General features: G+C 30.1%; 2 protein-coding genes across 3 annotated transcripts; one reads left to right on the forward strand and one right to left on the reverse strand.

Moving 5' to 3' along the window:
• Positions 1–12,696: 12,696 nt before the first annotated feature.
• On the reverse strand, positions 12,697–16,880 carry LOC119687278 (myotubularin-related protein 2). The gene is made up of 2 exons (XM_038101541.1): positions 15,080–16,880; positions 12,697–13,071 (listed from the first exon to the last, which is right to left on the reverse strand). The coding sequence occupies exons 1-2, from the start codon at positions 16,806–16,808 to the stop codon at positions 12,749–12,751; spliced, it is 2,052 nt and encodes a 683-aa protein (XP_037957469.1). The 5' UTR covers positions 16,809–16,880; the 3' UTR covers positions 12,697–12,748.
• Positions 16,881–16,980: 100 nt separating this feature from the next.
• On the forward strand, positions 16,981–24,124 carry LOC119687277 (FAST kinase domain-containing protein 1, mitochondrial). 2 transcript variants are annotated; one of them, XM_038101539.1, is made up of 9 exons: positions 16,981–17,564; positions 17,616–18,925; positions 18,988–19,139; positions 20,081–20,360; positions 21,222–21,372; positions 22,320–22,443; positions 22,509–22,618; positions 23,723–23,805; positions 23,861–24,124. In XM_038101539.1, the coding sequence occupies exons 1-9, from the start codon at positions 17,193–17,195 to the stop codon at positions 24,066–24,068; spliced, it is 2,790 nt and encodes a 929-aa protein (XP_037957467.1). In that variant the 5' UTR covers positions 16,981–17,192; the 3' UTR covers positions 24,069–24,124. The 2 variants fall into 2 exon arrangements, with proteins under 2 accessions (XP_037957467.1, XP_037957468.1); XM_038101540.1 differs by having other exon boundaries at positions 23,727–23,805; positions 23,861–23,940.
• Positions 24,125–24,160: the final 36 nt, after the last annotated feature.

Below are 24,160 nucleotides of genomic sequence, written 5' to 3' on the forward strand. Positions count from 1 at the left end.
ATATGGATTTTACTAAAAGTTTTTAAAAAATTTTACTAGGAAATACAAATCCATGGGATCTAGAGAATTTACTATTCAGAACAATTTTTAAATAGTCATATCTCATGCTTTTTTCGTTGTACTCTATTCAGAAGAACAAGTCATATCTCATGCTTAGTAAATGATAGAGACTTTAAAACTTTTTCCGTTGCACTCTATTCAGAAGAACTTGACCCTTAATTGATAAACTATTTTGGAACTTGCTTAAATTTGTAATCAGTATGTTTACCATCGTTATATTTCAAAAAAATAATAATTTTTTCAAATTTGTAATTAATTTTCCGTTAAATCGAATACCAGTAACCGACATACATATACTTTGTTTTGCCCTCATTCACCGCTACGCCTTTTCTTACAGATTCCTTTTCGATATTGTAGCTGTAAAAGTATCTCTAACATCACGCTTGCTACGCCCAATGATGTCAATGTTGTTGGCGTAAATAAGGAAATGGACACATTTGTGAGATATTATTACATTACGATTAACAACTGAAATGCGCATTATCAGTTTCACCACGAAATTGAAAAGTTCACATGATAATGGATCACCTTGTCCGAAGCCTCCCACGGTATCAAAAGGTTCGGAGAGACTCGATTCTACCTTGCCGCAGCTACGAGTATTGCTCAACGTCATTCTGCAGAGTCATATTAACTTTGCAGAGATAGCGAACTCAGACACTGTGGCATAAACGCGATACTTTATAGGGCTGTCGAAAGCTGCTTCATAAACGATAAAAAGGTGGTGAGTGTCGATGTTATGTTCGTAAACTTTTTCCAGGATTTGTCGAAGTGTGAATATCTGATCAATGTTGGAACGACGACCGCTAAAGCCCAATCATTGAGTTTATATATGGCTTCAACCTTTCACACAATACATTTCAAAGGACATTGTACGCAACAGGTATTAGACTGATCTCGCGATACTAGGCGCAAATTGTCGGGTCGATTTTTTCAACACAGGACAAAGAGTACTGAAGTAATACATTAAAATTTCAAAAACTTTTATTACTATTTTTTCCTTTATTTATAAATAAGGAATCCATTATTCGTGTTTCAAAAATGATGATGCTTTGAGAATAATATCGAATATTTCTATATGAAGTGTTCCTATCGATAAAAAAGTTTGCAACATCAATGTTATATTAAAATGCATATTTAAATATAAAAGTTCAAAAAAAAAATATTGCTTTTTTATCTTTAATTTTTAAAAAAAAGTTAGTACAACAGAAATAAATATTTATTTTTCAAAAATTTATAAATGAATAAATTTAATTACTATTACAGGAGAGCAATATAATACACATATAATTTTATAAATTATAAATAGAACTTCATGAAAACAATTCTTAAATCTTTATTAAACAATTATAATAAATTATATATATGTAAGTGTGATATAGCTTTTCAACTTTATTGGAACGAATTGTTATTGGTATTATCACCTTAACAAAATGGGTCTGTCTGAAAAGTTAGATTGTCGACTCAGTTCAAAAGCAAACGAGACTTCCAGTCACATTCTTTATGACTACCCAGGCTGGACCTGGGGCCAGGAGGAAGTCACTGGGTCGAAAATTATTTTCTCCTTCTGATATTAGGAGGTCCGAAACGGCTGACATTTTGGCTTTCATACGAAAAGTGGAATGTCTTCTGTTCGGTTAGGGTCTATAACAGCACACAAAATCAACTATGGTGCTCCACTCCGTCAGAAGCCGATACTCTATTTATTTCTATACCATTGTAGTAAGTAAGTAAGAGTTTATTAATTTATCACTATTACAGATATGCTTTTATAACACAATGATCCTCATACAGAGTACATAAAATAGATAGATAGATGAATTAGATTATTTGAGAGAATAACTATTAAGTTGTCTGTCTTCTATACCATTGCACCATTGTATCATTTTAATTATAAGATGCATTAGAGAAGTCATGAAATACTATCCACTAACCTCTTTAGCCTCTTTATGCTTATACAGACTATTTTATAAAAATCATGTGTAATGACACGTGTAATATTTAATTACTCTAAGTATTTTCACACTATTAATGTCCCTAACATACCTATTAGTAACAAGTTTAAAGGGCACACCTGAACTGCATGCATATTCATTATTCCATTTAAGTTCTACTTAAAAGCTGAACGGACTATAAAGTGTATTATCCCCTCATGCCCGCTGGTATGAAGTTGACAGCTTCAACTTAATACTTTCGACTATGTTTCGTCTGTAGTCACTGATTAAATAAATTTGTAGTAGAATTAAATTTGGGTCTTTGCTTTAGCGAAGTCACCATCTCGAAACTCATTGCACAAACATCACTCGTACCTTGAATTTAAATGTACAAAAGTCACATTCCTGAATTTTGAATACAGTTTTGTATCCTCTTTGAGTGTCCAGGCATGGCAAGCCGCCTTTGCAGGTCTGGTCTGTCTGGTTATTTTTCTGTATAGCGTAAAATATGTTTAGATATGCCTAGTATTCTATTTCATATGTTCACATATATGTGCCGGTGATATGAATAATCATGTGTATACTATTCTAACAGGACTTTTCACACAGCTGGTGAGAACTTATACTAGGATGTACTGACATTTTTAGTGCACAAAACTGTTAAAATGTTTGCAACTTCAATGTTTACGCCGCATTCTTACGGAAAGTTTTATCTGCAAGGACCAATGCAGATGTACGTTCTAATTAGTTGAAGTGAGATTTTAACTGCAAGGAATTTAATTGTTGGCATATGAAATGTTTTTAAATAGTTCACCCATAACAATGAAACACAAAATTAAGAAAATTAAAAATAAATAAAACTATAAAGTTTTTATAGAATCTTACTTCAAATCCTTACAATATTATTAACAATACTTTATCTTAAAAAAATGTAACTAATATCTATGCTACTCTAATCTAAATATTGGATGATATAAAAAGTATCTGCTGCAGATACATTTTTTAACCAATACTTTCTTTATTGAGAACTAAATTTAATAAAGTTTATATTAGTTATTATTATACCTATATGACTTCTTACTATTTTTCAGGAGTTCATAGTTCTATCGGCAAATAACTTTGCCGGTAGAGCAATTTTTTACCATTAAGACAGTTTTGCTGAGACCAAGGACATTGGTAGTCAGATGGTGCAAAGACTGAGCTATACGGTAGATACATCAAGACTTTCCAAACAAGTTCCATCAATTTGTTTTGAGTAACTGGAAATGTGTGTTGAAACAAATAATAAATAATAATGACTAGATTTGGTTTAATTATTATGTTGAAGCTATTTGAGCCAGTGCACTTAAGCACTTTTACTCTTTCTTAACTCGAGATATTTTTAAAACCTCTCTTTACGCTTTGACTGGATTATTGTTTATCACTTTATCAGACTAAGCAATAATTCACCGCAGATCTGCATACCTCCCCGAGGAGCCTGTAACCAATCTGAGATTTGATAACGCGGTATTGGTAAGTCTGTCAATTTTCGCAAATAATTTCAGGTCTCTATTCTTTATATATTTTTTGATAAGATCAATCTTGAGGTCCCTGACGATGTCATTCGTCCTAATGTACCATGGTACTTTGAAAAGTCTTCTCAGAGCCTGGCTTTGTTTAGATTGAAGGTGAAACTAAAATTGAAAATCTAACACCGATCCCTAATGTTATTTAACCTACATGCTTTCTTTATTCGGTAAGGCTTTAACCCAAAAAACCGTTGCTTCATAAGGTCACTGAAGATTTACCGAAAAAAAAGCTTTTTGCTTATTTATTGAAATAGTTTAATTAAACAAAAATAATAATTTCGTCTATAAAATTATACTATGAACTTCATTTGTTTAAAAACAAATTTTGTATATCAAGTAATATGGCACCTCAATGTCCATACCGGAGTGCTTTAAGGATTGCGTCAAAATGGAAACTTCCGAAATATTGTATGAACACAGAGCGTTCTCATAAATGTGTTAATTTAATATTTAAACATTAATTATAAACTTTTCACTTACCCTGCTCAAATGGATAATGTTTTTCATGAGGTATGAGGCAAAATACCTGGAAAGGATGTCGAATACATACCCTATAACATATGTTCGGAATGCAAATTCTCGTACAAATGCGAATGGTGGAAGATTTTGCTTGTTTGTTTTGTGAGTAATTGGTGTGCATATGCAGTTTTCTATGCGGTTTTTAATTTTATGCTAAAATAAAAGTTGTACAAATGAAAATAATTAATTAGAAGTCTACAGAGAGCACAGATTTATGTGGCACGAGCCCGACGTTAAAGTTTTTAAACTTTTTGGATAAACAATAAAATTATGTGAACGAAAATTTAGTTTAAAAAATACAAAAAAAAATCAATATTTAAAGTAATTATAATTAATTACACAATTATCCATTTGCTCTCCATTTTGTATATATAATTGACCTTAACCAATCAAGAAGTAGAAAAAATTTAAAAATATAAAACACATCATACAAAATCAATAGATATCCAAATCACGTCTTTGTTGTTTTATCTACAACGTCAATTACCTCTCTTCTCAGGAATCCGCTCTTAATAAAAGATTTCATTGAAATATAAAGCTTATGATTTTATAATATTTTCCACAACCGAGCTGCATCCACGGTTGCCACTTGAAAATGTTTTTCTGTACCAAAATTGGTTCAAAAAGGTACCATTTCTGTAAAAAAAGGTCCAATGTTTTTTTATTGTCTTTTAATGAGAAAATACAATATACATATATAAAATGTACAGAAGATATAGAACAGCACAAGTCTTTTAATCCATAAACATTTTCTTATTTAAATAATCGGACTATCTTTTGCTGACCATATATAATACATATCTTTTTTACGAAATAGTTTTTTACATAACATAATATCATTTAAGGTCTTAAAATCCATTCCGATCGAAATTATTTTTTACCTTTTGCAGCTAAAATATTTGTACTAAATCAATACTTAAAATTTAATTAATAGTGCACAGTTGCATCCATAAATAAATTTTATTAAATAATATAATAATATGTACGGTAAAGTTCGCGCTTTAGCAAAAAGCCCCATATTCTAAAAACGAGTACCAGAATACCATATGGAACAAAAAGTAACAATTTTGGTACTAAAGTACCAAAGTACTCAAAGATTTATAAAAAAATGGTTCATGGGAATTAGGTAGCAGTCTCACTTAATTTTCTACTCAGAGATCCATTAAAAATTAATTTTGAAATTTAAAAATAAGCAAGTCATACCTTTCCAGTTTTCTCTACAGCGTCACTTAATTCTCTACTCAGCAATCCATAAAAAATTATAAGTTTTGTCTACAGCCTCACTTATCTATCTGTCTAGGTATCCATCAAGAAAGAGTTAATGTGAATAATTCGTCAATTATTTTCTTTATTTGTCGATTAAATGATTATTGTCGTTAGAGTAATAGTTTGTGTTTGATATAGATATTAAGTTATACGAACAATGTACGCTACTCATGCTAGATAGTTCTGAATCTGCTTCTTTAAGGCATCAAACGGAGATAAACCATTCGTTGGGGGCTTGAATCTGGTTATGATATGAGACATAATTTATAAACATTTCTAATTTAGCTAGCTATTGCAGGCACCTTCCTACAATTTTATTGACTATAGATCTACGAAAAAATTGTGACGAAAAAACCTACAGAAGAATACACTAATAAGAATCGAAGTTAAAAACAATATATAATGTATAAATACAACGTATAGTTGTGCAGTACTTAATATTAACGTACAAATGCATGAAAACGCATATGGGTCTGATCAACCTCATGAGACTCGAATGTGCCTATCAAACCATATGCCCAACGGAGTGTTAAGCAAAGAAACTTTATAGCTATATATATTTAACAACTATTTTATTCTTATTCTTTGAACTAAGAATACTTAAAAAATGTTTAATACGATTTTAGCTAGGACCATTTTATATCCGTTTCGTTAGTTCTGTTTTAGTCCTACTTTTCGATCTTCCAATCTGTTTTAGCTTAAATTAAAATAAGATAGTAATACGCAAAATTTCGATTATTTGAAGCTTTTATCAAAGGATAGCGCAAATATGAAGTGTTCCGTTGAGATGATAACTTCGGAAGATAACTTTTTTGAATGAATTCACAGATACACAGGCACAAAATTAACTCTAACCTAAAAATGTATGAATCTCTACTTCTTAAAAAAATTTATCCAAGGAGAGTAACTCAAGTCATAAATCTAATTTTTATCAAAAATGTTGAAAAAAAATTTGTTTTTTGTTTTTCGTATATATACCATATGTTAACTTCTTATCTTATAAACATTTATTGCAAATTGATTTATCATTAATCGCACACCTGTAATCGTCCTTTAGAGCGAGCTTCTTCAATTCTTTCCTCTTTTATGGACAAACACATACAAATTTATCAGAGCGTGTAAGACCTCTCCCCTAACGTATCCATCCCCAATATCCTCCCTGAAGACTTTATTCAAGCTTTACGCTGCAAACACCCCCCTCCCCTCACAATACTTCCCTCACTACTCTACACCATTCCCCTTTTCAACCGCGACTATCGTGACCCTAGTCACAAAGCTTGTCGCCAGTCTCACTCGGACGTATGCGCTTTAACGCCACTCCCATCACTCTGTGTTCCTAATTTACGCCCCTGCTTTCAGACTTAGAGAAACCCAGATCGCTAAGTATTAAGGCTTTATGTTCACATTTCTCTCCTTTGATATCTGGAATGAAGTTTTCTAAATGCTGTGGAAATTTTCTCTCCATTCATTTCTATGAGTTGGTTTTAGTGGATTCAAGTCTCACCCTGTGGTTTTCGATGATTTCCACCTATTGCGTATAGGAGATATAAGAAATAAATTTAAAAGAATATGCAATGCAATTAATAAAAAAAAAATATGAAAAAAATAAAAATAAATATAAATAAAATAATATTGAATATTTAAAATATTTCCAAATTAATAATAAAATAATAGAAGTGATATGAATAAAATTCTCCTCTCCATATCTACGTATGCCCATGAACAGATTTCGAGACTTTATCTAACATTATTCTCACCCATAGGTTTTTGATTTTCACCGAGCTTAGGCAATTCATTTCACTCATAACAATTAACTACTATTCTCACCCTTTTAAATTCTCCTTTCAATGCCGGTATCTCAACTTAATATCATCCGTTCGTTCATTCTTGTAATAATAATGTCCCACTCATGGAGATTATGGGTTCTGTTTAAATTAAAATTAAAATGCGAGCAGAAAAAGTCGTGACTGTCATATATCTCACTTCAATAACCAAAGGACTCGATTAAGAGTCTATTAAGTTAAAAGAAATAGTTAGCTACCCAACATTTGTTCGTTTTACTTCTCCTAAATTTTCCCAAATGTGTTTATATTTTTTTTCAATTTATTTGAATATTTTTCTTTACAGGAGAAAGTTTCCTTATTTACTTCTAAATTAACTTTCAAATCTTTATTATTTCACATTTTGGAATGTGAATCTTTAACTGTTGTTATTTCAGTTCATTCTTGTGTGAATGGTTCTTCTCTTTGATTTGCTTCTCAACTCCTACTACTCCTAATAGAGGACTTTACTATAAACTTAAACTGTAGCAAAACGCAACCATGAAAATGTCTTAAGTAACTTTTAGTGCGTTTGAGACAATGTAACTACATTTTGAGTTGGCATATTAAGTACGATTCAAAGCTTCAATTCTTCTAAATAAAATATAATCTACACTTATTGTAAGCTTTTTTTTAATTTGCTGGGAAATGTTTTAAGGCAATAATTAAAAAAATTTGTTGTATAACGAGTTGGATTTTTGGTTCTATTTTTATTTAGAATAAATATTCTAAATTCTATTTAGAAAAGGTTCTATTCTAATAATAATTTTCATACCTATAATAAGTTGAAACTTTTGGACTCAAGTCAATCGTTAGTTTAATTACTTGTATATCATGTGTATCTTGATATATTTATATATTCTATTCTTAACGAGTCTTTCTTTTCGAATACATAATATAATCGAAGTAATAATGGTCAATCTTTTGCTTTCTATTATTTCAATAAGATCATTGCTATCACGGAAGTCAAAACTTTTATTAGCCTGTGTATTAGACAACTGTGTATTATTAGAAAGTGGAATAGTGGAATATGTTAATAATTTAATGAACAAAATTGTTTTTTTAGTCAACTATAATAAACTGGACTTTTACACTATACTTATATATATAACATGGTAAAGTTAAAGATATTTCTAATATAGAAACATGGTTTTAACATAAAACATAGCTATAATATCATATATTTAATATATAGGACAAGCTTATCCCACACTTCTGTAAATCCTGTTTGCTGCTATCCAAAATTATGAGTATATTTACCAATTACTATTTAAGCAATTACATTATCAATTCCTTCAATTCCTTCTATATTTGTGGGATTAATTTTCTATATCACAGCTCACTGTTTCAAGTAATAAAATAGGCACTCTACGTGTTTTTATTGAGGTGCCAGGCTTAATATAATTTATAAAAAAATTTTTTTAATTTTTTAAAAATTCTTGAACACAGAAGCGATATTGAGCTAACAAATGAAAATATTGTACCCATTTTTCACTTTACCTTCTAATGCAAACCTATAGCACTTCAAAAGATCGATCTCAAGTGGAACGTTAAATTTTCATTTTATTCTAATAGGTATATAGAACCACTGAAGCTAGTAAACAACCACAAAAACTTGTAAGCAATTGATAAGTTAGGAGTATTTTTAATCAGATACCTGGAGATTTATCTTTTTTTACACGAAATTATCTAGCAGCCCACTAGTAGTACTTGTAATATTTTCAAAATATTTCTTAGAATATTTTAATTTTATCAGATAAAGTTTGAGTCCTTGCACGTAAAAACTCTTAAAAGATAACACATATATATTTTCTATATTTCATACTTATTGTATGCATTGGTATATATTTATTGAATGTTCAATGAATATTCATATATTCATTCATTGGTATATGTTATTAGCAATATTCTATTGCATTTTTTTATTCTTAGTTTTTATTAGCTTACTTGATAACGAACAGGTTTTTACGATCCCAACCAGCCAAATAAACAGACGGAAAGAAATATGAATAAGCTACTGTAATTTACCATTATGCCATTATTGCCAGTTATATAGTAAACAACTTGAATAGATAAATTTATTACGTCATATCTTTATTGGTATAATATAATAAAATCGATTTAGCAATCTACTGAACTTATAAGAACTACAATGCCCTTTATTTAAAATAATACCAATAGATTGATCATTTTCTATTGATAACATATTGAAGCACTTAGAGAAAACGTCAATATAAATTACTTTTCTAATGAAAAGAAATAGCCTACTAAAATACAAGTCATTACTATTAGTTATAGAATTGCAACACAAAAGATCAACTACTATCAACTCACTTAGCGATATCTCCAGCATCAGCATTAGGCTTTGTTAATGCCTCTGGTTGGTTCTAGTTTGACCCTCTATCAACTACCCACTATTACGAGGTTTTTATGGATTCAAAACGGCTTTTATCTTTAGCTATTTGAGGAGGATTCGTCCTCCCTCCACCACAACTAACTAACTAACTATGGTCGCAGTGCTCCGCTCCATTGGGAGCTTGTACCCTGTTTATTTCTATTAGTTATAGAATTTGTTGATAAGTGGCAATGATAATTAAAACTAAACGCGATATTCCGTAAAAATAATAAGTGTGAACTTCCTCGAATTCAAAAATCGATTGATTTTATCGAAGTGAAATCAATTTATCTAGTAGTAGTAGTTATCTAAATCGAAGCATTTATTATCGATATCATCTAATTGCATACTCTGGAAGTCCACTTTACAACGTAATATTCCTTTAATACTTCTAATTCCTGTAACAAATTGGCTGTCCTACTGAGATTTGTCAGTAATAATTTCAAGCATAGCATCAATCGATTCTTTATTACAAAAGCATTACCAATAACCCTCAGAATCAGTATTACTGTTTATCTTCAAGCATTGGAAACGTTAGATAAGTATGAATACCATCCTTTTCAAAATATGATATTAAAACCTATCAGAGGAACTATATATTTTTAGATATACATAGGTATAGTGATACACATATATACACATATCAAAAATATCTGCAATTTTTACACAATTTGATTAATTATCAAAAAAGTATATATGGAATATGTGAAGCATAACCCATCGACTAGGTGGCTTAAGGTGCTGAAGCTCTTTTCGATATAAGGGCTATAGAGGGCTATTTTCATGTATAGCTTTATTCATTATTAATGCATCATGACTGTTTACTAGCCTAAAATTTTTTTGTAAATTACTGTAATTATCTGAATAATGCATTTCTACATTAAATTTAAGTTTAGATGCTACAAAAATAAACTAACCTTAATATAAAACAATAATCTGCAGTGACTAACTGTCTAACTTTTTCTATAACTTTGGAAAAGCAATAGTTTATTAAAAAATTACTTAAAAACTCTTAAAAACTGTTATTGATATTGATTTTGCTAATATAAAATGTATGAAACTATTAATCAGAATATTTTCATCTCCTTAAGAAGAATAATTATTACCATATCTACAGCTAGCTACTAATACTTGCAATTCACTTACATCATGTATATTTTCCCGGTTCACCAGGTCTCCGTATAATAACATCAAGTATTGGAAACAATGACTGATTCGGTACTACTTCGGAACCCCCACAGAGAAACTGTGACTCAAATCTTAGCCAAGTGTTATATAGGAACCCCCACAGAGAAACTGTGACTCATTGTAGCAAAGACTGATTTTTAAGGAAAGCATTTCTTTGACTGTTTATCGGATTTCCAATCAAAAACTTAGGAGGATGAATTTAGTTCTAACTGTCAGCGATTCTTACTAGATACCTACATAATATTAAAATCGTGAACAACCATAAATTATAGAAAGCAGAAGCATATCTGCTGATCACTCGTTGCAATCAAACAACCGATATCATAATAATATAATCACAAACAAATAATGATTTAGAAATAACATTCCTCATATTAAGAAATTACATTCCCAATCACTTTTAGAAATCCCTCACTAATCCTTCAGAATTAATGCATTATAATATGTATTAATCTTACATATATCACATATCTCAATTAATATCATCTTATATACGTGATTAATATCGTATTGTGTGTGTGTGTGTATTATCTAATTATTATATTATCTTATTATATTATTATTATATATATATATTTATCTTATTTTATTATTTTATCTTATTATTATATTATCTTATTATATTATTTTATTATTTTATCTTCTTATATTATCTTACCATTTTCGTAAGATATGTGGCTTATATAAGTATGTCGTCACATATATTAATAAATATCCTTATAAAATAACTTAATTAAAAATAAATAAATCTTAATTTATATATGTGATTAATATCCTACCTTATTATCTTATTTTATTATTTAATCTTATTATTATAATATTATGTGACATCTTCTATATATATCTCATATCTTAATTAATATCCTTATGAAATATCTTAATTAAAAATATAGAAATCTTTATTGCGATTAATCAGTTTATATGACAAATTTAAGTAATGGACTATTTATCGTGGTTATGACGTAAAGAAAATATGATTACATGTAAAGTGCTAATATCTAAGCTCAGTGAAGGAAAAGAAACTTTGCCACTTCAAGGATACATTTGTGCTCAAGTTAGTGTGGCAGTTAAAAACTGAAAACAGATAGTCGATATCATTAGGAGTACAGTTGAATATCTAAAATACCCGTTTATAAAATAATTACAAGTAAATTTTCAATACATGAATATATCCTAACCTCATGTATGCAAATTACTGCAGCAAGAAGGCGTCTTTCATTATAAGTTCTTAAAAAATTAGACCAATGTTATTTAAATAAGTTTTTTATGATTTTTATATTAAATATATTATATTATATATTATATTATATTATATTATTTATATAATATTTATTATATTTATATTATATTATATTATATATTATATATTATATATTATATTATATTAAATATATATTATATTAGCTACCAAAATATAAAAAATCATATTAATATACATATATGGACATTAAATCAAAAATCATATTTAATTATAACATAATTTTTAACTTCATTTATTATATAATATATTGCATCTATAAATAATAAAATGAATTACATTTTAAAATACATTAAAAAATTATTACATTTTATATCATTTTTAAATTAATATAATACGATATATATTATAATATGTTGTGTATAAAAATAAATGATATAACAGAATAAGTTTCATATTAATATATTACAGTTATATAATAAAATATATTAACTATATTGATTGTATTTTCATTAATATATGTTTTTATAAACAACAAAATATATTTTATTACTTAAGCATAATTTTAAGTGATTTAGAGTCTCCCAATAGTTTCAAAGCTAATATAAATGAAATACAGTATGTACTTTGTATATACGATATAATAACTAATTGTCGCTATAATAAAAATAAAAATTTTAAATTCTAATTTTCTTTTTACTAAAATTCTTTACCATAAAAAATATATTCACTAACAATTATTTGGAAATACTTTTCAAAAAATCTAAATATATAAAAAGTTCTAATGATAATCTTTAGTTTGTTTAATGCATGGGTGAGGCCAAACGCGTTAATGACTGCGCTAATTGGCGGGTTTGTGCCCTGAGGCGCATATCTCTAACTTGCTTCACAAGCTGTTCCTGCAACGCAAGCAGCTCACGTGTACGTTGATAAATTTTATTTTGTGGTCGCATACTGGGGTTCCAACGGCAATAAAGCCCTTTCCATAATTTCACAATACGCATGCTAGCAACTGGTCTTATCACATTTTTAGCACCTTGCGAAAATGATGGATATAATGGATTTAAATATTGATCCAAAGAACCATTTATATGTGTCCATAGCGATACTGTTTTATGTTTTAAATCTGCAATTTAAAAAAACAAAATAATTTAATTTAATTAATTTAAAAATGTAAAGAGAGAAGTTTATATTTTTATATAGCAAGTATATCAAAATTATGTTACACTTAATAGAACTGATTGCTTAAAATTCGTTTCATGACTATTGACTATATACAATAAGATCTAATTTATAAGTTAATGTAATAAAACATGATAAACACCTAATATAGTTATTATGGAACTAGACTTCTCTCAAACGTCAACACCAAAACTAATTATTCCATTTGGAAAAAGTATTCAACTAAATAAAAAATAATTGTATTTCAGATACATTAAGAAACGTATTTACGCGTTGAAATGTGAAGAATGACCTCATTCAGCTCACATAATATCTACTGGTAACAGACATGCTTTAAAATGCTTATCTTTGAAACATAAATTTGTTAATAAAAGGACTTCATAGACAGCGATCCTATAGAACAAATAGACTATCTCATAAGTAGCCTATATGAACGTTATAACGTCAAAAATTGTAGGAATTCACAGAAACTTTAAGTTAATGTGCAATCAGTCTTAAATTGGGTTTTCAATTTAAATCACGCACTCTTTATAAGAAGTCAACTCCCTTTAATTATTCTATTTAATAAAAACTAATAAACTAATTATTTAAGACATGCCAGTTGGAATAACACTATTCTTTCTCAGAACTCCGATACGAAAAATTTAGATAATGTTTTAAAAAGAAATATATATAAAAAATGAATATCATCCCAAAATACTGCAAATTTGGATGTAACAAGGACAGTTTATAGAATTCCCGCAACCGCACTTGCAAAAATTTATTTTCAAGCTTACCGACAAAAATATAACTCTTTAATTAACTTTAGTATAAGTAAAAATAATTTCAGGCACTACAATATACCTAGTACAGACTACAATAGCCTGAAAAAAGTATATTGTTTGGCTTACAACCTTCAACATAAAAGTTGGAAATATGTTCAATCTTTCAAAGGTTCAGATCATTGCAGTGTCTTCAAGGTAAAGGCGCTGTAGTTAATTCGTTCTCCATACAAAGACCATATCCCTTATCCCTTTTCTGATAACCGCACAACACTTAAAGCCAGAAAATGTCACACATTTTTTGAAGAGGATTATATGAGTATCAGAGAACAAAAACCGCGAAGCATGTAAACTTGCAAAAGCTGGTTTTCAAAAGCATATTTTACTATGAGAATGGATAGAGATTGTATCTAATGGTCAACTGCAACTGTCTTAGTTTTTATTCTTTTGTTATTGTCATTGTAAAGAGACTGGTTTATGGACGTAGATACGGCCTCTTTAGAACCTTGCTGTTGTATCTATTTTTCTGTCAGTTGATAGTGATGCTTATACGACTAAAAGTACTATGTGCTCTACAGACAATTAAAATACAATAAATTTCTGCCAAAACTTTGAAAGAATGATGTATCAATAATGATGTGCCATTGCATTATAACTATATATACAATTTAATTTAAACAAATGTATTTGTAGAATATAATAATTATATAATCGATAGAACCTGTAGAGCAGGAAACAGTAATGAATTACAGGATAAATATTCCGATTAGAATATGATATAAGGAAAGCTGATCCTTAGTTGTATTCATTCAATTCATATGGTAAGTATGGATATTAATTATATATATAACGAATTTCCTCCAGAACTAAAATATCATTCCTTAAGCTTGAAAATTTACCAAAAAGTTGCTTATATTAATACAAACACTGGAGGAGATGAAGGTCATAACTACATTGATACAACTCATTAAACTGATGCTGATTATCTATACTTTATGGAATTTTCTTTGTCATCACTACATTATAAGGGACATAAAAACATTGATGCAACTCCTTGAACTGTTAAAAGTATATGTGTTTTTTATGGTCTAACATACCTCCTATATACAAAACATAAAAATACACTGCTTGAATAGTGTATATGATTAGTTTTTTTTTTTTGTTCTATTTAATATTGAATTTAAGGCTTACCTTCACCAACACGTTCAGCTTCTGTATTGCACAGAAATGTTCCAAAGCGACAGGAATACAAATGATCAATAATTGTGATAAGAAAATGTTCATTAAATTCGAATGCGTTTTTGAATTGCTCGCTAACTTGCCACACACAATCGATAAATTGCAAAAATACTGGCGACCGATCTGCATCGGAATGACGATTATCACCGTGTCCGATGCGCTGCTGAAATTTATGTCCAAACGAAAGCCATTCCTTTTCAATGAGCACCTCAAATCCACGCAAAGTTCGATAATATGGATCTAATAATAACATTGCTAACGCTGTAAGTTGCGCTGTACGATCCCAACCATCGGAACAATGCACCACAACAGATGTACTCATTGTTTCAACTTTATCGACTATACGAACAGCACCAGCCAATATACACTTTATATGTTTCAACCAGAGACTATTATCAATCGAAGATAACCATTTTGAATCATCTATAGTTGGATAACATGCTTCTTTCACCTTTCGTAAGCTTTCTCGCATCACATGTATATTGTGTATATCTAAAAAGTGTATCTCAACGTTTTTGTATGCCTCTTCGGATTCATAACCACCGCCTTTAGCTTTATTAGCTATTGCATTAGCACTGGGTCGTGCATCCATTATAGCTAATTTATCAGATTGTGCATTTGCTTCCATTATAAAACTAATATACAACTCATCATCTGCATTACGTTTGCCACCCACACCCACCAATGGTTGAGAGCAACGTGTTATTGTGGCCTGCGAACGTGGATGCATCCACGACAAAACTGGCAGTCGACAACGTGAACGAAATTGTGCAACACGTCGTAAAAACTCATCTGATGCAGCCTTTGGTACAGCCCAGACAGCCGGATAACTATCGCACACTGCATAGGCCTCATTTATTTTTGTGGCTCTCCACATATCATTTGGTACACCAAGACGACGCAATTCAGCTAAAGGTTCATATACAGCCCATCCATTATCAGTTGCTATTGGTGGTGAGCCAGTTGCAGCAGAATGTGCAAAAGCAAAAAGTCGCCCACTAAATGACAATGGAAATGCGTATGACTGTAGCTTCTCAAAAACAGTGCGGCGGGAATGGTTTTGTTGTTTGTGTGCAAAACGTAAATTACGCATATCTTTACAAAATATTTCAATACCATATGAATTTTCACCTCTTGATGTAGCTCCACCAATTTTCTCCACGCGTGCTATCACACCTAGTGGTACATCAACAACTACTGGTGGCTCCTGATCTCGCATTGGTAATGAACGAAAATATAAACGATAATTTGTTATTGTGAGTGCTCCAAATACTGGTCCACGATATGGACACACATAAGTGACATCGTTCTTTTGATCTTGATCTTCCTCGCCGTCAAGGTAAACAAAGGGTGTGTCTCTGGGTGAAACGCCTTCCGCACCCTGTTTCGAGCCGCCGGAACTTGATTTCGAATCTGTGTCCAGTGAAATAGTGCTAGCATTTTTTGACGTAACTTTGTCAGTTAATTTTGTACTACTTTCCAGTGGTTCAATCGTGTTCATTTCAAATTTATGTAAAACAAAAGCAATACACAATAAAGGTGGCAAAGGCAAAACTACAGACAATACCCAAGCCCAAATATAGGAGACAATTTTTGAGTGTATTGGTTTAATAAAACACAACAAATACAACAATGGCAAGCAGCTGGAAGAACAATGAAGAAGTATAATGACAGATGACATCTACTCTCTGTCAACGGTGTGTTCAGTGCAGGCACTACAAATTTATGCAAGATATAACACGAAAGTTACTTATATCTTGCATATTTTTAAACTTATTAATTAATGTTTATTTATAAACAATTTTGTGAAACATTTATAACAAAAAATTAACACAAAAATGTGTTCATTGTGTCATTTTGTTGTAGTTCGCAATTGAACACAAATGTATGTGTTTTGACAGCAAATTATAATAAATGTAAACTGCATTGAGAGCTCAACACAGCTGATTTAATTAATGCCGAGCACAAAAATCATTAAATGTGGCGGGATTCGTCATGTTTATACAAATTAGCACGTACAAATTAAATTATATAAAAATAATAAAGTTAAGTAAATGAAGGCAAGATGAATTGCACAGTTTTCCCCAACAAGCAAATAAGAATTATATTGCGCATTTTACAAAGAAGACAGTTAACACTGTATGCAGCCTGTGCTTCAAGTTTGAATAGGACTACATGCGACCTTAATCGAGGATATAAAAATCTTTTCAAAAATCAAATTCACAATGTAACTGCAGTCTGTGATACTAAACGTTTTTATTGTCAAACTAATGTTCCAGTAGAACACAGCGACACCATTCTGCCTACAAAAAGTTCATATTTGGATGTATTTGTTGATCTAGACTCTGACTTGACAAATACAATGCTTAAGGCATTGATTTATCCAAATCCTGATGTACTGCAAAATAAACTTAATCATTGTCAAAGTGAACAAGAGGTATTAACATATTCATTAATATATAAATAATAAAGCTTATTTTTTCGCTAGTTGCTGGAAGAACTTTTGCAACAGAAACACGAATTTAAAAGTCGCCACTACGTTCAAAGCATCCTTATATTGTGGACGCTTTTTAAAAACACAAGATGCCTACCTAATAATCAAGTGTATTTTATGAATTTAATGTCGCATATACTGGAGGGACTGCAAAAATACATACCAAACCTAAACGAAATTGAACTGAGTTGTTCATATCTTTACTTACGCAAATTGGGTGCAGAAAATACACATACTACAATGCGTGAACTTCTATGTAACTCGCTTGAAAATGTAAAATTTGCAAGGGCGCCTATACCGCTTTGTGCACTTTCACGTTTGGTGGTAGGCATAAACACCGGTAGGGAATTTCACGTGCCAACTGTTTGTCAGCATTTTATGTGGCACATTAACGCTCATTTACAAAATTGTGTAACGGAAGAAGATGTGCGATTACTATCGATATGTTTTCTCAATTTGCACGCACTGGTTACTAAGGATATGCTGGACAAATTTAAGTCAAAAGTCCGTGAAATGTTGTTGATAGGCACCTTAAATTCTACCACTGTGAAATCGTTGCTGAAATTGACAAATATGCTAAATATGAGTATATGGTCACAGCAGAATTCTGTTTTGATACGCGATATAATGCATATGCTCCACACAAGTATACCGCAAATGAATGAAAACGAAATAAAGTTTTTATGTCGAGCATTTCACCATCATCATGAACCAGCTAGTGTGGCAGACCCACTAATGAAAGCTACCGAAAAGTTACCTTCAACAAATATATCAGCATTTGCATGCTTTATGCCATTTGCAGAACTAAAAAAACGTGAAGAGCTTACTAAACTATTTAGGAAAATGGTAGTTGTTAGAGAAAATTGGTCTGATTATAATGCCAGTAGTAATTTCTTTACAATATTACGCGGTTTAAAAATTGCTGATGTTAAGCTTTGTGATCTTTATTGGTCTACGGTGTTGGAACAGATTCAACAAGAACGAAATGAGGATTTAGTATTTTTACGCCATTGCCATCGTTATATGAACTTTAATAATAATTTGGGTGGAACATATCGTTACACACCTCTCGAAAGACATTTAAGTCAATTATCAATGGATGCTATTGAAAATAGTATAAATGGGCGGTTACCAAACAAATTTGCACGTCTGGCTGCTTTTGTAATAGCTTATGGTCATACAGAATTATGTTGGAAAAAATTTCCCAATGTTATAATATCGAAAATTCTATCTATGGCTGAACAGTTTACTATAAATGACTGTCTATTACTCAGTCGTGGCATACAAATCGCTTCAGAATTAAGGTTAATATAAAAACATATAAATATATATTCTACAATAACGGACATACATTTTATATATGTAGATTTCGCTTTTACATACCGACCCTGCTTGATTTGCAGTTGGACACAATTACCAATGTGTTAACAGCTTGTGCCGAAAGGCATCTCAGCAAAGAGGATAAATTAACTGTACCAGAACTTAACACAATCGTTCGTTCACTTGGATCATATAAAAGTAAGCTTTCAAATTATGATTATTCTATATTCTATGTTATTCTATATATTAAAGTTTTTGGGAAGAATGTGCTTATAGTACCTGCACATCAGTAAAGCAGTGCTTAAAAGTGTTACAATACTCGAGCAATTTTTATAATAATGTTAAACGCTCAAACAGCTTTAATCGCTTCTGTTTGTTTAATTTTGTAGCAATTTGTTTTTATTTTTACTCACTTTATATTCTTTAACATTAAAATTGAACGTTTAACGAGCTCAGTGATTAATTAATGTTTCAAAGTATTGAATCGATGAGGAAAAAATAGTGTGTACAAACGAAAAATAATTATTAAACTATGGATATATATAAAAAGTTTCCGAAAAAATGATGAAACTCTAAGAAAAATGTATTCGTCAATCCACCGCGTAGTGAACAACTTTAAAGAAACCGGAATTTTAATATCTAAGCCGCGTCCTGGGCGTCCAAAAATTGTATCAGTCCAGGAAAAGCGAAAAATAGTCCATATGACAAAAAAAAGTAAACACTGATTTACTGTACAATTTTATAGAGTTCTAACTAATAAAAATGGGATAATCATATACATAGGAATTTGTATATACTGCAGTTATAGATAATTGTTGTTAGAGAGCTATCTTTATATACTTTTTCTATAATTATTTTACATTTCAGAATTTCGTCTTAAAATATAATATGAATAGGTCTGGTCATCAAGTAACTGTAGTGCCATCTTTTGATCGTATTCAAAAAAACAAATGTTTGTCTGATTGATTTTAACTTAGCTTTTTTTGTTGTGGTTAGATATAAAGCGAAAAATTTAATTCGACACCTGGAGAAAAGCAAAAGGACAGCAAAATTACCGATTTCTAATATATATATATAACTTTCTGATTAATTTTTATTAATGAATTTAATTCATTTATTAATATTTAATTTTATTTCAGAGCTCAAAAATTCCGTTACATACCACAACGCACTTAATAAATATAAAGAAGTCGATTTAAGCGATTTGAACTCTCGTCTAATACGTGATATAACAATAAATTTAACTACCTCAAATTTTATAATACCAGAATTATTGGATGCCATGTGTAACTATGTAGAAAAGAACTATGAGTATGTAACTGCCGACACGGTTGAAAAACTTTTAACATGCTGCTACCATTTGGGCTATACACCAAAAACCTTAACCCTATTTGAATATGCAGCTTCAATGCTAATGAGGTGCGTGAACAACTGGTAATATAATTTATGATGAAAGAAACCATGTTTCTCAATGAAAACTATTGTTTTAACAGAGAGGTATTTTGAACAAAAGTAAATTACAACAACAAAATGTAATTTTTAATTAATTAATTTAATTTTTGAATGACTATATAGCTGTTCCGAGTATTTCCAAATACCCAACATCAGTGGTTTTATGGAAATATTTCTAGTATTTGATTATTTGTAAATAATTTTTTGACACTGCAAAGTTCAACCAAGGGTTGAACTCTTGCCCTGCCAAATTTGAAGCATAGAGTCAGTGTGACCTAAAGTCACACTTGACTTGCATCTTCGACCTTGCAGTTTTGTTAATTTGCTCTAAAATTTCATTAACAAGTTCACTTGTTGTGCAACATTAACACGAAATCATAAACCAGTTATAGACTAATTGTATTAATTAATTATATTTATTTTCAATTGTTAATTTTTTTTATGTAACATTAAATATTTAAAATCTATTTATCTGTAATAAGTAAATTTTGATGGCCTTGCTCGCTTAAATTAACAAATAACCTAGCTTTACTCACAATAAACTCCTTTACTCAATTAATAGACTTTACTCATTAAGTCTATTATGATATATTTTGTAACTATGGGAATTTACATCTATTGCATATTATGATGTCCTGATACCTATATTAACAGTGTCATTTCAAACTGTCAAAGTTCGATTGTTTTAGCGCAAATGAACTTTGAGCACAACCTATAGAGCCACTATTACGTGCTTGTACAATTGTTAAAGTATTATTATTTAAAATTTCATATCTTATAATCTAAAACTTAAAAGCCATTTAATGATCTGTTGTTTTAATTTTTCAGAGACTTTGAGCATATGAGTGGTATATCCATTGTACAGACATGCTTAGCGCTTTGCTTTTATAAAGCAATTCCTGAGCAACTTATCAATAGAGTGTTTTGTGTGAAATTCATTCAACGTATAGAAAATGAGATACAAATGTGCTATTCAAAGGTATGTATATCAGTTTAAACAAAACGTGATCATAGTCTATCGAAACTGTTGTAATACATATTGTAATACATATATTAAATGCATTTAAAATGACACTCTCACTCATACAAAAATCAGAATTTATTTATAGCTTTAACGTACTGACTCTTTAAACTTCAAGTTTCAAGGTGAACTGTCGATGATCTTGTAAAATGTAACTTAAGTAAAGACCACTATTCTGATAACGGATTTTAGTAAAGGCAGCTATTTTGAACAGATTTTTGTATAGGATAAAATCATAAAATATATTTTTATATAGTATAAAAATATTTCCTATATAATAATCCTATATACTATATGTACTATATAATATATATACTGATGTATGGCATATATATATGGAATAGTTCATTACGATGTTTTGCAGACTAGTCGTACAAACAATTGCATATACTACCTAAAAATTCGAAGTAATTTGCATAAGACAATCCGGTAAAAGGTGCCGAGATTTGAGAAATAGACTTGTTTTTTGTAACAGTTTCTTACGAAAAGTAATATAACATCACTGTAATTTTGGAAGCACTGTACACCCCAGACATGGGGTAAAAATACACTCGAAGTAGGACGTACATAATATTATACAAAACTACGGATGAGATAAAGGCCAAACTACAGAACGAGTTCAAGACGTGTTTTTTAAACTGTAGAAGTAACGAAAATTAAAACTTAAACTTTGAGTTTTATACGCTAACATTTAAAACGAATGGGCCTTACGATCACCATAAAAATCTAATATAACCTATATGCACAATATCAAAGACGATCGACTTTGAAGGGAATGGAATAAGCAATGAATGTTAAATTAATACTTTTTGAATAAATCAAAAGTGTTCATGTACATTAATTTTTTTTTTTTTGTGACTATTTATTTTTATTATTAATACATACAAAAATTATTTATTTTTAAGGCTACATATCCAGAACGTGTACTTAATTTAGTGATGCAGCTGAATCGCACGGTATGCTTGGATTTTCCTGAAGCTAATGTTCCTTGGTTTCAACAAAATTATCTAGAAGCACACCTAAGCAGAAGTAAACGCTATTACAGCTTTATACTATATACGTATTAATTTGTTTTTTCTTTTATTTTTTAATAGAACAACCGATACAAAGTAATTTTAGTGAAGATGTACGAGAATTACTTAAAAAATTACTGAAAGACAATAAATATCTTCGTTGTAATCACATAACGCCTTATGGATATCAGGTGAGAAGTTAAAATATTTTGTATAACATTATTATTAATATATTACTGCACTCCCAAATCAAACGAGCAATAATGCATTTATAAATAATAGAGAAAACCGTAATATGGAAAAGGATGCTACCTTTCCAAGGTAACTGTTCCAACCTTTAGTTGAACTGTGAAATACAGTATTAGTTGTATGTATATAGTATATAGAATATAGGGATGTATATAGTAACATAGAAACCAAAGTTTGTATTTGCTTACTTATGAGCAGCTCAGACTCCATCCACAATGTGTGCCCTAACTGCAGCTCTTCTCACAAATCTTCGTCCAATTAACCTTTGGACTCACCCCATTGAAGTGGCCAGGTTTCTCCGTCTGGATCCAGGATGATGGTTTATATATACCTCTTCCCTACTCTTCCTCATTAAAATCTTACGGACATTTATTAAAAACTACTAACTAACTTTATCCATTTATATGATTTAATTGAATTGAAATATATTAGTAATAGGTCAACTCAGTGATAAACTCAGTGTGAGTTGAACTCAGATAACTCAGTGGGAACTGAACTCAATAAGAACTAAATTCGGAACTACATAGCGATAACTGGACTCAGTGAGAACTGAATCTAGTAAGAACTGAACTTAGTGAGAATTGCATTTAGTAAGAACTGAACTCAATGAGAACTAAACTCAGTATGAAGTGAACTTAGTAAGACAGCAGCACAAAAGATCAACCATGGTCGCAGTGCTCCGCTCCGTTAAGAGCTGGTACCCTATTTATTCTTAAGTTGGTTAGGAGTAGCCAAGGGGTGATATACATATATATATATATATATATATATGGCGACCCAAAGTAACGTTTCACAACGAAAAGAAAAATCGGTTAATAGACATATATCATAAATACTGAGATTGTGAGATCCAATCTTTAAAAATCATTATTTGTAGACGAATACCATTCTCCGAAGCTGTTTCTTAAATGTAAATAGAAAGAAAAATATAAGTAATAAATAATATCTGTTAACAATCAAATACGCACACGTAAACGATAAAATAATATATAATTTCCTATTTATCTTTATGAAAAGTTAATATTCTTATTATCTTATTCTTTCAGATAGACTTTGTTATACATTTTGATAAGGACAAGCAACTCATACCAGCACCGGTTGAGTCCACATTATTGGATCGTATAACCAAGTAATTTAATTTAATTTATAAATTTGTTTGTTTTTTTATATATAACTGCTTACAGGGTAGCTATATTGTTGCTTAAATTGGACTCATTTTGTGAAAATGATCTAACTACACTACGTGGTCCGGAATTACTAAAAATAAAGCATCTTGAAATGATGGGTTATAAGGTGTTGCATATCAACGAGCATGATTGGAACTCAAAGTATTTGAATGTACCTGGTGCTAAAGATAACTATCTTAAATGTTTGTTGAAGATTTCGAATTGACCCGCAAGACTGTTTTATGTATAATACTTTTGTTATTGTTAGATATATATATGTAATCTTTGTACAAAAATTTGTAATTTATTGTAATTTAC

The sequence above is a fragment of the Teleopsis dalmanni genome, chromosome X (genome assembly GCF_002237135.1).
Source record: "Teleopsis dalmanni isolate 2A chromosome X, ASM223713v2, whole genome shotgun sequence".
NCBI lineage: Eukaryota > Metazoa > Arthropoda > Insecta > Diptera > Diopsidae > Teleopsis > Teleopsis dalmanni.

Excerpts from the sequence above, each read along its gene's own strand:
- LOC119687278 (XM_038101541.1), bottom strand. The coding sequence starts at position 16,808 with ATGTCATCTGTCATTATACTTCTTCATTGTTCTTCCAGCTGCTTGCCA. Across the intron at positions 13,072-15,079 it reads AGCTGAACGTGTTGGTGAAG|ATTTAAAACATAAAACAGTA; the intron begins GTAAGCCTTAAA and ends TTTAAATTGCAG.
- LOC119687277 (XM_038101539.1), top strand. The coding sequence starts at position 17,193 with ATGAATTGCACAGTTTTCCCCAACAAGCAAATAAGAATTATATTGCGC. Across the intron at positions 21,373-22,319 it reads TACAAATGTGCTATTCAAAG|GCTACATATCCAGAACGTGT; the intron begins GTATGTATATCA and ends TTTATTTTTAAG. Across the intron at positions 23,806-23,860 it reads TTATTGGATCGTATAACCAA|GGTAGCTATATTGTTGCTTA; the intron begins GTAATTTAATTT and ends AACTGCTTACAG.